General features: G+C 43.8%; 1 protein-coding gene across 1 annotated transcript in view; it reads right to left on the bottom strand.

Annotated features, from left to right (window-relative positions):
- The window catches only part of TGDS (TDP-glucose 4,6-dehydratase), a 49,610-nt gene that overhangs the window by 33,630 nt on the left and 1,218 nt on the right, over positions 1-14,762 (bottom strand). Inside the window, exons 2-5 of the mRNA XM_077297168.1 lie at positions 13,628-13,694; positions 12,002-12,070; positions 11,517-11,607; positions 1,501-1,643 (exon numbers count right to left, since the gene is read on the bottom strand). Coding sequence (XP_077153283.1) covers positions 1,501-1,643; positions 11,517-11,607; positions 12,002-12,070; positions 13,628-13,694 — 370 coding nt within the window. The remainder of the gene's footprint in view (positions 1-1,500; positions 1,644-11,516; positions 11,608-12,001; positions 12,071-13,627; positions 13,695-14,762) is intronic.

Genomic DNA, 14,762 nt, shown 5'->3' with positions numbered 1-14,762 from the left:
ATATAGGGGGCTGCCTTTTCACCAAGACACTGTATATAGAGGGCTGCCTTTACAGACACTGTATATAGGGGGCTGCCTTTACACCCACACACTGTATATAGGGGCTGCCTTTACACCCAGACACTGTATATATAGGGGGCAGCCTTTACACCCAGACACTGTATATAGGGGGCTGCCTTTACAGACACTGTATATAGAGGGCTGCCTTTACAGACACTGTATATAGGGGGATGCCTTTACACCCAGACACTGTATATAGGGGCTGCCTTTACACCCAGACACTGTATATATAGGGGGCAGCCTTTACACCCAGACACTGTATATAGAGGGCTGCCTTTACAGACACTGTATATAGGGGGCTGCCTTTACACCAAGACACTGTATATAGGGGGCAGCCTTTACAGACACTGTATATAGGGGGCAGCCTTTACAGACACTGTATATAGGGGGCAGCCTTCACACCCAGACACTGTATATAGGGGGCAGCCTTTACACCCAGACACTGTATATATAGGGGGCAGCCTTTACACCCAGACACCGTATATAGGGGGCTGCCTTTACACCCAGACACTGTATATAGGGGGGCAGCCTTTACTCCCAGACACTGTATATAGGGGGCTGCCTTTACACCCAGACACTGTATATAGGGGGGCAGCCTTTACTCCCACTGTATATGGGGGGCTGCCTTTACACACAGACACTGTATATATAGGGGGCAGCCTTTACACCCAGACACTGTATATATAGGGGGCAGCCTTTACACCCAGACACTGTATATAGGGGGCAGCCTTTACACCCAGACACTGTATATATAGGGGGCAGCCTTTACACCCAGACACTGTATATAGGAGGCTGCCTTTACACCCAGACACTGTATATAGGGGGCAGCCTTTACAGACACTGTATATAGGGGGCAGCCTTTACAGACACTGTATATAGGGGGCAGCCTTCACACCCAGACACTGTATATAGGGGGCAGCCTTTACACCCAGACACTGTATATATAGGGGGCAGCCTTTACACCCAGACACCGTATATAGGGGGCTGCCTTTACACCCAGACACTGTATATAGGGGGGCAGCCTTTACTCCCAGACACTGTATATAGGGGGCTGCCTTTACACCCAGACACTGTATATAGGGGGGCAGCCTTTACTCCCACTGTATATGGGGGGCTGCCTTTACACACAGACACTGTATATATAGGGGGCAGCCTTTACACCCAGACACTGTATATAGGGGGCAGCCTTTACACCCAGACACTGTATATATAGGGGGCAGCCTTTACACCCAGACACTGTATATAGGAGGCTGCCTTTACACCCAGACACTGTATATAGGGGGGCAGCCTTTACTCCCACTGTATATAGGGGGCTGCCTTTACACCCAGACGCTGTATATAGGAGGCTGCCTTTCCACCCACTGTATATAGGGGGCATCCTTTACACCCAGACACCCATGGCTGTCTCTATGTCACAAACCCTTTATTATCATCAGGTACCTCATTGAGACTTCCACCATAAACTTCATCTGTACTTATGTAGACAAACTTTTCCACTCCAGCTTCATAGGCAGCATTGAGAAGAATGTGCGTTCCAATGATGTTCACATATGCAAACTTAAAGGAATCCAAAAAAGACAGATCTGTTGGGAAAAAGCCCTTGTAAGTAATGCGGGGGTTTCTAGTTCTCAAGAGATTTCTTCCAGTAGTGAAACACAGCAGTACTCCAGTCACTCCTAGAAGCCAACCTCAGGACCCCTGGCACATTTATAAAACACACTCCATATTCATAGGTCTGCATTATGGATTACAGACAAACATGGCTCCTTGTGAATATATACCACATTCTAGGCTGTCTTATAGGTTGGTTGTCACACGTCGGGGAAAATGTAATGTATGTACCAGAATGTTGGCTGAGTGAGAGCCAATAAACAGCCTTGACAAGTTCTATGTGCTTTTTAAACACTTTTTGACTCCTCACTAGATCCTGTCTGGTCTGGATGTATGCAATATACATTTAAAAAAAAGTTTCAAAGTTCAGTTTATGTTTATTTTTTTAATTTCTCATTAAATATCCAGTGAAAAAAAAATTAAAAAATTAAATTAAAATATTACAAAGGGGTAGGTGAATTAATGACTATATTGTACTTCTAGATAAGTCAGGATGTGATGTAAATATGTTAGTGCGAAAAAAAGGCAAAAAAAAAAAAAAAGGTGTGATGCTTTTATTGGCCAAACAGAAAGATGATATTTGCAGGCTCTTGGAGGACACTCAACCTTCTGGCTGGCGTGGTATTTAGGGTGCATAAAGATAGTGTCCTGTATACATCACCCCAGGTCTTTGCACTACTTTGTGCAAACTGTAACCTCTGACATTTCTCGGTCTTTATTTTTGTCTTTGAAGCCCCACTCCAGGAATTTTCTCCTTTTTGTTAGATCTTGTGTCTAAGCATCATGAAAGTAGTAACGTACCCATCGCGCCCATCATCTGTCGGTTTCAGTGACACTCCAATCCGTTAGAGACCACGTGACTGTATATGTGGGGACCTGCCAAATCTCACAGAGGTTGCTGTGTCGGACTCAGGTCACTATTTTCAGTTTTTTCAATACAAGTCTATGAGACGCAGAACGAGCCCAGAGAGCCTTGTTCCGAGTCCTACATACTTATATTGAGCGAGTAGCCACCACTCCAAAAAGTGGTCCAGCCGGTCTGAGATGTGCTCACATGGGACCGGGGGCTGCTGAAACTGGGAGAAGGTCGCGACCGGTGAGTGTTACCGTTACAATACTTTCATCGACAATAACAAAGGGGCCAATATAAAAAATAATAATAATAAAATCATTCATTAGAGGGCTTTAACTGGTTTTTGAAATTTTCGCACAAAAAAGTCACTTGTTCTACTGAAATGTCACTAAATTTGAACAAAAATTTCAGACGCACTCAACATCATTCCAGGTGGGGCGGGGAATAGAGTACATGTGCGCAACTATGTGGGGAATTTTAAAAAACTAGCAATTGATGAATCGGCCAAATAAATCTGGAAAGCCCACACACAATGACAAACAAAAAACACAGGCGAACACTAGAAAAAATATAATTTAAAAGAACATAGAAGTGCAGATTAAAAAACACAGAAAAACTAAAAACTGGATGAAAAACAGATGCAAATGCAATAATTAGTCGGTCTCTATATTTGTGACCAGTAACATTGGGGTATATTTATCAAGTTAAATGCATCATAACCGCAACAACAACAACAAAAAAAAAACTTTCCTGACTTTCACCTATTTATGATATTTTTTTTTACAACTCATTCGACTGGGAGCGTAGTCTTTCCAAAACGTTTGTGGCTTAGGCTGGGTTCACATTTCGTTAAAGGCGTCCGTTAGACGGACTACATTACACCGCGGCATAACGCGGTCCGTTAACGCCGCCATTAATTCCTATGATAGATGCATCACTAGCGCATGCCCACAATGGGCATGTGCTAGCGATGTGCCGTCATTGAGTGACGGACCCTGGGACGCGGGCTGCAGCATTTCCGGTTCCGTCACTGCTAGCGCACATAGAGCATCTGCTAGCTCTATCTGCACTAGTGCAATGACACATCTGCACTTGCGTTAACAGCAGCCCATTAACGCATGTGTTGAACGGGCTGCTGTTAACACAATGTGAACCTGGACTAAGTGACAAGATTGTAGCAAAATTGTGGTGCCCATTTTTGGAACCAAGCCAATTAATAGTATAAACTTTAGGCCACTGTGGCGACATCACATTAATCGGAATTACCCAGACATATTATTTCAGTAGGCCCAGGGACATGAGCTAGAGGTCATGTGAGAATGACTGTGGGCCCTTAGGCCATGTGCACACGTTCAGTATTTTTCACGTTTTTTCGCTATAAAAACGTGATAAAAACGCGAAAAAAACGCTTACATATGCCTCCCATTATTTTCAATGTATTCCGCATTTCTTGTGCAAATGTTGAATTTTTTTCCACGAAAAAAATCACATCGCGGAAAAAAAAGCAACATGTTCATTAAATTTGCAGAATTGCGGGGATTCCGCACACCTAGGAATGCATTGATCTGCTTACTTTCCGCATGTGGCTGTGCCCACCATGCGGGAAGTAAGCAGATCATGTGCGGTTGGTACCCAGGGTGGAGGAGAGGAGACTCTCCTCCACGGACTGGGCACCGTATAATTGGTAAAAAAAAAAAGAATTAAAATAAAAAATAGTCATATACTGTACTCACCTTCGATGGCCCCCGGAGTCTTCCCGCCTCTCAGCGGTGCATGCTGCCGCTTCCATTCCTATAGATGGTGTGGTGAAGGACCTGCGATGACGTCGCGGTCATGTGACCGCGACGTCATCGAAGGTCCTGCACCACACCATCTATAGGAACGGACGCCGCTGAGGAGATCGGCTGTCTGCAGAGGGCGAGTATAACCATTTTTTTATTTTTTTATTATTTTTAACATGATATCTTTTTACTATTGATGCTGCATAAGTAGCATCTATAGTAAAAAGTTGGTCACACTTGTCAAACAGTATGTTTGACAAGTGTGACCAAGCTGTCAGTTTTCCAACCGATGCTACAGATCGCTTGGAAAACTTTAGCATTCAGCAAGCTAATTTCGCTTGCAAATTGCTAAAAAAAAAAACGCAAAAAAAAAAAAATGCGGATTTCTTGCAGAAAATTTCCGGTTTTCTTCAGGAAATTTCTGCAAGAAATCCTGACGTGTGCACATACCCTGAGGCCATGTGCACACGTTCAGTATTTTTCGTGTTTTTTTCGCTATAAAAACGCGAAAAAAACGCTAACATATGCCTCCCATTATTTTCAGGGTATTCCGCATTTTTTGTGCAAATGCAGACTTTTTTTCCGCGAAAAAATCGCATCGCGGAAAAAAAAGCAACATGTTCATTAAAATGCGGAATTGCAGGGGATTCCGCACACCTAGGAGTGCATTGATCTGCTTACTTCCCGCACGGGGCTGTGCACACCATGCGGGAAGTAAGCAGATTATGTGCGGTTGGTACCCAGGGTGGAGGAGAGGAGACTCTCCTCCACGGACTGGGCACCATATACAGGTCCTTCTCAAAAAATTAGCATATAGTGTTAAATTTCATTATTTACCATAATGTAATGATTACAATTAAACTTTCATATATTATAGATTCATTATCCACCAACTGAAATTTGTCAGGTCTTTTATTGTTTTAATACTGATGATTTTGGCATACAACTCCTGATAACCCAAAAAACCTGTCTCAATAAATTAGCATATCAAGAAAAGGTTCTCTAAATGACCTATTACCCTAATCTTCTGAATCAACTAATTAACTCTAAACACATGCAAAAGATACCTGAGGCTTTTAAAAACTCCCTGCCTGGTTCATTACTTAAAACCCCCATCATGGGTAAGACTAGCGACCTGACAGATGTCAAGAAGGCCATCATTGACACCCTCAAGCAAGAAGGTAAGACCCAGAAAGAAATTTCTCAACAAATAGGCTGTTCCCAGAGTGCTGTATCAAGGCACCTCAATGGTAAGTCTGTTGGAAGGAAACAATGTGGCAGAAAACGCTGTACAACGAGAAGAGGTGACCGGAACCTGAGGAAGCAGTGGACTGAGTCTGGTGTGGAAACATCCAGAGCCACCATGCACAGGCGTGTGCAGGAAATGGGCTACAGGTGCCGCATTCCCCAGGTAAAGCCACTTTTGAACCATAAACAGCGGCAGAAGCGCCTGACCTGGGCTACAGAGAAGCAGCACTGGACTGTTGCTAAGTGGTCCCAAGTACTTTTTTCTGATGAAAGCAAATTTTGCATGTCATTCGGAAATCAAGGTGCCAGAGTCTGGAGGAAGACTGGGGAGAAGGAAATGCCAAAATGCCTGAAGTCCAGTGTCAAGTACCCACAGTCAGTGATGGTGTGGGGTGCCATGTCAGCTGCTGGTGTTGGTCCACTGTGTTTCATCAAGGGCAGGGTCAATGCAGCTAGCTATCAGGAGATTTTGGAGCACTTCATGCTTCCATCGGCTGAAATGCTTTATGGAGATGAAGATTTCATTTTTCAGCACGACCTGGCACCTGCTCACAGTGCCAAAACCACTGGTAAATGGTTTACTGACCATGGTATTACTGTGCTCAATTGGCCTGCCAACTCTCCTGACCTGAACCCCATAGAGAATCTGTGGGTTATTGTGAAGAGAAAGTTGAGAGACGCAAGACCCAACACTCTGGATGAGCTTAAGGCCGCTATTGAAGCATCCTGGGCCTCCATAACATCTCAGCAGTGTCACAGGCTGATTGCCTCCATGCCACGCCGCATTGAAGCAGTCATTTCTGCCAAAGGATTCCCGACCAAGTATTGAGTGCATAACTGAACATTATTATTTGATGGTTTTTTTGTTTGGTATTAAAAAACACTTTTATTTGATTGGTCGGGTGAAATATGCTAATTTATTGAGACAGGTTTTTTGGGTTATCAGGAGTTGTATGCCAAAATCATCAGTATTAAAACAATAAAAGACCTGACAAATTTCAGTTGGTGGATAATGAATCTATAATATATGAAAGTTTAATTGTAATCATTACATTATGGTAAATAATGAAATTTAACACTATATGCTAATTTTTTGAGAAGGACCTGTAATTGGTCAAAACAAAAGAATTAAAATAAAAAATAGTCATATACTCACCTTCGATGTCTTCCCGCCTCTCCGCTGCATGCTGCCGCTTCGGTTTCTATAGCTGGTGTGCGGTGAAGGACCTGCGATGACGTCACGGTCTTGTGATTGGTCGAGACCGGTCATGTGACCGCTCACGTGACCGCGACGTCATGGAAGGTCCTGAACCACACCGGAATCTATAGGAACGGACGCCTGCAGGTGAGTATAACCATGCATTGATCTGCTTACTGCAATGCATTGATCTGCTTACTTCCCGCAGGGGGCTGGGCACACCATGCGGGAAGTAAGCAGATTATGTGCAGTTGGTACCCAGGGTGGAGGAGAGGAGACTCTCCTCCACGGACTGGGCACCATATAATTGGTAAAAAAAAAAAAAGAATTAAAATAAAAAATAGTCATATACTCACCTTCGATGCCCCCCGCAGTCTTCCCGCCTCTCCGGTGCATGCTGCCGCTTCGGTTCCTATAGCTGGTGTGTGGTGAAGGACCTGCGATGACGTCGCGGTCTTGTGATTGGTCGCGAGACCGGTCATGTGACCGCTCATGTGACCGCGACGTCATCGAAGGTCCTGCGCACACACACATCATCTATAGGAACGGACGCCGCTGAGGAGATCGGCTGTCTGCAGGTGAGTATAACCATTTTTTAATTTTTTTTTATTACTTTTAAACATTCTATCTTTTACTATAGATGCTGCATAGGCAGCATCTATAGTAAAAAGTTGGTCACACTTGTCAAACACTATGTTTGACAAGTGTGACCAACCTGTCAGTCAGTTTTCCAAGCGATGCTACAGATCGCTTGGAAAACTTTAGCATTCTGCAAGCTAATTTCGCTTGCAAAATGCTAAAAAAAAAAAAACGGGAAAAAAACGGGAAAAAAAACGCAAAAAAAAAAATGCGGATTTCTTGCAGAAAATTTCCGGTTTTCTTCAGGAAATTTCTGCAAGAAATCCTGACGTGTGCACATACCCTAATTGTCACTAAATTATTGTTCACGGGCTGCCATTTGTTGACTGCTGATCAGCTATTGTATCTGTTCTAGTATTGGGGTATGTGCACACGTCCGGATTTCTTGCAGAAATTTCCTGAAGAAAACCGGAAATTTTCTGCATGAAATCCGCATTTTTTTTTGCGTTTTTTTAGCATTCTGCAAGCGTAATTAGCTTGCAGAATGCTAAAGTTTTCCAAGCAATCTGTAGCATCGCTTGGAAAACTGACTGACAGGTTTGTCACACTTGTCAAACATAGCGTTTGACAAGTGTGACCATCTTTTTACTATAGATGCTGCCTATGCAGCATCTATAGTAAAAGATAGAATGTTTAAAAATAATAAAAAAAATGGTTATACTCACCTGCAGGCGTCCGTTCCTACAGATGCCGGTGTGGTTCAGGACCTTCCATGACGTCGCGGTCACATGACCGGTCTCGACCAATCACAAGACCGTGACGTCATCGCAGGTCCTTCACCGCACACCAGCTATAGAAACCGAAGTGGCAGCATGCAGCGGAGAGGCGGGAAGACATCGAAGGTGAGTATAGGACTATTTTTTATTTTAATTCTTTTGTTTTGACCAATTATATGGTGCCCAGTCCGTGGAGGAGAGTCTCCTCTCCTCCACCCTGGGTACCAACCGCACATAATCTGCTTACTTCCCGCATGGTGTGCACAGCCCCGTGCGGGAAGTAAGCAGATCAATGCACTCCTAGGTGTGCGGAATCCCCTGCAATTCTGCATTTTAATGAACATGTTGCTTTTTTTTCCGCGATGCGATTTTTGCGCGGAAAAAAAGTCTACATTTGCACAAAAAATGCGGAATACCCTGAAAATAATGGGAGGCATATGTTAGCGTTTTTTTCGCGTTTTTATCACGTTTTTATAGCGAAAAAAACGCGAAAAATACTGAACGTGTGCACATGGCCTTGCAATCCTTGTATTGTTCTACTATCTTTGGGAAACAAAGGTGCAATGTTTGAATGTTTGTTAATATGTTGATGACCCTTTTGTGCTCTGCAATATGAAGGACAATCTATCCATGTTGTTTGCACACTCCAGCAGTGAGGGATGGCCTCCTACCTCCTTCCCCCAAGCCAGTGGTGGAATGACTGACTGAGAAGTTGGGATCTATACAAAGGAGCATCTGCCTGTGTTCAGAGAGCGTCTACATTACAGAAGTCATGGCATCATGGCTCCAACTGAAGAAATACAGAGCAGCCACGTTTGACTATCACTGAAGCCTCAAAGACGTTTAGAGAGTCCAAGATGGGACAATCAAGTCACGTGGCCTTGTACATCAATGGACTGTCATCTTTCTAAGCTTGTCGTTACCTCCTCACTGTGGGGGCCCGCCAAAAGCGGGGAGCCACTGGTGGGGTATTCGGCATTGGAAGCAGCTCTAATCCTGGTGGGTCAGCAGAAGGGTGAGACTCTGTAATTTGCACCATCTTGGGAATTTGCTGGGGCTGTTCTGTTTGCTATTGTATGTTGATGGTTCAATAAATTATTGCCACCCTGTTTACCCTCACCCTGTGTTGTCTGAGCAGTGTTCTGCCCACAGGGAGAGAGAGCAGGCGTTCAGTGGTATGAGCCTGGTCCATGCAGTCTTTCTAAAGACAGCGGAGCCAGCGGATGAGAGCACCCACTAACCTTGTGTCTCCACAGCCACCATACACTCCAGATGGCCAGCTCTACCACAGACAGTAGCGCTGCCGTGTCCTGTATCAGAGAGCCGTCACTAGACATGTCTGACAACGGCTTATCTCCAGAAGACAATATGGTCGACGGTCCAAAATTGGACATGTCGCATCCACATCTTCCCCGACAATAAGTTGTCTGGAGCCTCCACACACACTGGACTATTGGCTGAATCCGTGAACATCAGTTGGTTCGGACGACAGTCTAATGTGTATGGGGGGCTTCATGCTAAATAGTCTTAAACAGATTTATCATACAACATGGAGCACCTTTTAAGACCAAGAATTGGACAGTTTTGATAAATAGGCCTCATTATCCTTTTACTAAGTTTATGAACTATATAATAAATCTAACCTGAATTACATATTACATTTTTATACAGGAAAGAAATATATCTTGGTACCGTGTTAGCCAGTAGATAGAAAAATATTTAGAATTGAGAGTCCTCAGTGGTTGATACCTTTTAATGGCTAACTGAAAAGATGGTAACAAATTGCAAGCTTTCGAGACTACATACGTCTCTTCATCAGGCAAAGACTAAAACAAATTCTGAAGAATCACATATTTATGCACAACATAGTATAGGAGAAAAAAAAAAAAAAAAGGGTGAGGGGAAAAAAAAACAATGGATAAGCCAGGTGACATGAAGCAGAATTACCATGGGTGATAAACAGTTACGTCCATAAATATTGGGCCAATTCTTAGATAAGGATTGTTTTATTGTCCTGTGATTAGGGTCTCTGTTGTGATGACCCCACATGGTCTGATGGGCAAGTTCCTTAGTTGTAGTTAGTTGATGTAAAAAGACATAAATCCGTGTGACACATTCATTCCTGCATTTAGAGTGTCAAAGGTCGTCATCAGTTTATATTCCCAGATACAGGAGAGTCTGGGAATATAAACTGATGACGACCTTTGACACTCTAAATGCAGGAATGAATGTGTCACACGGATTTATGTCTTTTTACATCAACTAACTACAACTAAAGGTACCTTCACACTAAACGATATCGCTAGCGATCTGTGACGTTGCAGCGTCCTGGCTAGCGATATCGTTTAGTTTGACACGCAGCAGCGATCAGGATCCTGCTGTGATATCGCTGGTCGTTGAACAAAGTTCAGAACTTTATTTGGTCGTCAGACCGGCGTGTATCGTCGTGTTTGACACCAAAAGCAACGATACCAGCGATGTTTTACACTGGTAACCAGGGTAAACGTCGGGTTACTAAGCGCAGGGCCGCGCTTAGTAACCCGATGTTTACCCTGGTTACCAGTGTAAAATGTAAAAAAAAACAAACTACATACTCACCTTCGCGTCCCCCGGCGTCCGCTTCCCACACTGACTGAGCGCCGTAAAGTGAAAGTGAAAGTACAGCACAGTGGCGACGTCACCGCTCTGCTGTTAGGGCCGGCGCTCAGTCAGTGCAGGAAGCGGACGCCGGGGGACGCGAATGTAAGTATGTACTGTTTGGTTTTTTTACATTTTACGCTGGTAACCAGGGTAAACATCGGGTTACTAAGCGCGGCCCTGCGCTTAGTAACCCGATGTTTACCCTGGTTACCCGGGGACCTCGGCATCGTTGGTCGCTGGAGAGCGGTCTGTGTGACAGCTCTCCAGCGACCAAACAGCGACGCTGCAGCGATCGGCATCGTTGTCGCTATCGCTGCAGCGTCGCTTAATGTGAAGGTACCTTAAGGAACTTGCCCATCAGACCATGTGGGGGTCATCACAACAGACCCTAATCACAGGACAATAAAACATTCCTTATCTAAGAATTGGCCCAATATTTATGGACGTAACTGTTTATCACCCATGGTAATTCTGCTTCATGTCACCTGGCTTATCCATGGTTTTTTTTCCCCTCACCCTTTTTTTTTTTTTTTTTTTCCTATACTATGTTGTGCATAAATATGTGATTCTTCAGAATTTGTTTTAGTCTTTGCCTGATGAAGAGACATATGTAGTCTCGAAAGCTTGCAATTTGTTACCATCTTTTCAGTTAGCCATTAAAAGGTATCAACCACTGAGGACTCTCAATTCTAAATATATTACATTTTTATCACTCATCTGACAAGTTTCCATAAGGAAAATCATAGAAATAATAGTGTAAGCATACTCACCTACATGGGTCTGCGCAGCGAAATGTAAAACCACATCTATATTTTCGGTTCCAAAGAGTTGTTTTATAAAGTCCGAGTCACAGATATCCCCCTGAGGTAGAAGGATAGACGTTATCAGCCACAGCCCACCGTCAGACCACGACTCCCATGTAACATACTGACTTCATACATCACTTCTGGAATTCATCTACAGTCAGCAGCTTTATAGACCGCACAAGAAGCCACTATACAGACATATAGAGCAAGTAGGCCTGTTCCAGGACATAACTGTGGCTATCTACCACACCTTACAGGACTTTATGTGAAATGTCAGTTGGGATTCTTGTGAGGCCGAGACACAATCCAAACTAGTTTTACCACAAATGCAGCTTTATGACGCACCTTTTGGCCTCAATCTACTACAGGTTTTTGTGTCACCGCTCCATTTTGAGGTAAAATGGCATGTAGTGTTGGTCTCTGACTACTATGTGATGGACATACCGTACCTGTAAGAACTTGTAATTGGCTTTACTGGAAATGGCATCAAGATTTTTCAAGCTGGCACAATAATCAAGCTGAGGAAAAAGAAGAAGTTGTGCTATTAGAAATCTGTTCACTCTAACAGTAAAGGCTATATAATAAACCATCATGAATCTACGTGACTGTCAGAACATCATTCATTCAAATATTCTCCCTTGTTTTTGCTGTTTTACTACATGCTGGAAATGACATCTCTGGTAAATACTATCACATTAGAGCCTGTGCGGTTCCAACCACCAGGACCCCACAAATCGAGAGGAGAGAGACCATAGGGCATACAGCTGAGTCTCTTCCATAGTTTTTCCTCTACCCAATGCTAATAAATAAAGTCGCCTGTGCAGGGAACATGCTAAAGGGGCTGCGGACCCTGAATAAAGGGTCCCCGAGGTCAGACCCCCACCTATCATGGACGCCATCTTTTTCAGGAAGGTCCCTGAGGAACCCACCTGAACAAGTGCCCAGAAAATGCTCAAAAGTATGAACATTTCTATGTAACCTAAGGGGTAATGTCTCTCCTTGTGGAGAATGACGAGCCAAGCCTGGCATGTCAGATAGCGGAGACTTATAGACGCCATGCAATACCGTTCTGGGAAATTAAATATGCATATTACCTGTTCACAGAGGAAGAGGACTAGAACTCTAGCGCCACCTATTGGAAGCAGAGATCCTAAAACTCAATATCGACTCTTTAACGAGCCTTGCAATATGACTTAGGATAAAAAGCCAAATCAGAATTTCAGTTTGCAAATAACTTGAACAAATGTTCAGCCTATGGGGCGGCTTTTAACCCTTTCATATTCCACAGACACTAAGTGGTTTAAAAGAACTAAAACAAGTGAGCTGACCATTTTTCTAGCATTTTTCAATCTGAAAACACGCTATACTTTACAAGTCTTGGAAATAGGAAAGCTCAGAAGAGGACAGTGGTTGAATAGATTTAAAAAAAAGTCAAGAAACCTCTGGGTCCAAAAATGTTGGAAAAGCAATCAAGAAACGCTTTTCTAAACAGTCTTCCTCTTGTGTGCATATATCCTGATTGTGAGGCAGCACCCTGACAGAGCCGCTACATGTGTCCTCACCCTAACTAAAGGTACCGTCACACAGTGCCATTTTCATCGCTACGACGGCACGATTCGTGACGTTCTAGCGATATCGTTACGATATCGTAGTGTCTGACACGCTACTGCGATCCGGAACCCCGCTGAGAATCGTACGTCGTAGCAGATCGTTTGAAACTTTCTTTCGTCGTCTAGTGTCCCGCTGTGGCGGCATGATTGCATTGTGTGACACAGGTTGTATACGATGTGCGCGCAGTAACCAACGGCTTCTACATCGCAAATACGTCATGAAATTATCGCTCCAGCGCCGTGTATTGCAATGTGTGACCGCAGTCTACGATGCTGGAGCGATAATCATACGACGCTGCAACGTCACGAATCGTGCCGTCGTAGCGATCAAAATGGCACTGTGTGACGGTACCCTAAGAGCTAATCTCATGGTCATGTATCGAAACCAGATTTCTACAACTTCCTAAGATAACGTCGCACACAAAGCTCAGCTGGTCCTGCATTTCAGACCCGCACAGATCTTACCTTATCCACATTTATCACTTGGTAATCGGAATGGCTTTCAACCAGCGAAATGATCATATGGGACGCTCTGCAAGAGAAACAGAAAAGGCTATCTTCTGCACTAGAGAGGGGCACGTTCTACCAGCAGACCCCACCATGGCTGCCATACAGCATACACAATGACAATACCAACCACACAAAAATCACATAGCACGAAGTCCTAATTTAAGGGCTAGGACTAGAGGTTAGTGCCCCCCTTTAACAATAAAACGGCGGAGTACTCCAAACTACATACATTGAAGCGGAAAGTCCAAAACCAGTAGCCTAAAACCACCAATAGTAAAAAAGATATTTTATTGAAAGATTACGTATTAAAACATGTTTTGCTCATTACCATTGAATACAGAAAATGCGTCTACTGAGAAGGAATGAAAGACGGCGGGCTACACTGAAATCCTACACATCAAGCAGCATATAATGTGCAGAGCACCATAACACCCAGTCTCAAAATTTAAATGCACTATAAGATAGGCCAGGTGGCCACAAACATAACTAGAGGCAGATAGGTTAGATAGAATATTGCTTACCCACGATTATGGAGGAATCAGTGAGGCCTGCCCACACTGCCCCGACGCGCGTTTCGTACACAAGGGGAGATACCTCCTATACATCAAGCTCTACACATTATATGCTGCTTGATGTATAGGATTTCAGTGTAACCCTCCATCTTTCATTCCTCTTTAGTACTTTTTACTTTCTATTGGTGGTCTATGGATACTCTTTTTGGTCTTTCTGCTTCAGTAACAATGACAATACCGCAGATAATGCCAGATCAGGGCAAATACAGGAGAGAGAATAGCAGTGTGCCTAATGTAATACTAATAATGTTTTTCCATGCTTAGTACATCTCTTCTCCACGTTTGAATCTAATAAGGTAATGTATGTCCGTAGAGCACCCGGAGGACACCCACGTGCCCAGCTCACACAGGGAACCATAGTACAGTGTGGAGATTCCTAGGAGCACATGCTTTGGAGCAGCTGACTGACTCTAGGCCGCCATACTGAGTGCTGGGGAGGTTAGATTGCTTGCAGCATTTCCAGATACAACATGTGCTTACAAATATCTGCATTACAAAAAGGCACAAGACCCTCACAA

Source organism: Ranitomeya variabilis, chromosome 3, assembly GCF_051348905.1.
Source record: "Ranitomeya variabilis isolate aRanVar5 chromosome 3, aRanVar5.hap1, whole genome shotgun sequence".
NCBI lineage: Eukaryota > Metazoa > Chordata > Amphibia > Anura > Dendrobatidae > Ranitomeya > Ranitomeya variabilis.
Note: the sequence above shows the minus strand (reverse complement) of the source record. Positions and strands in the feature narration are given on the sequence as shown.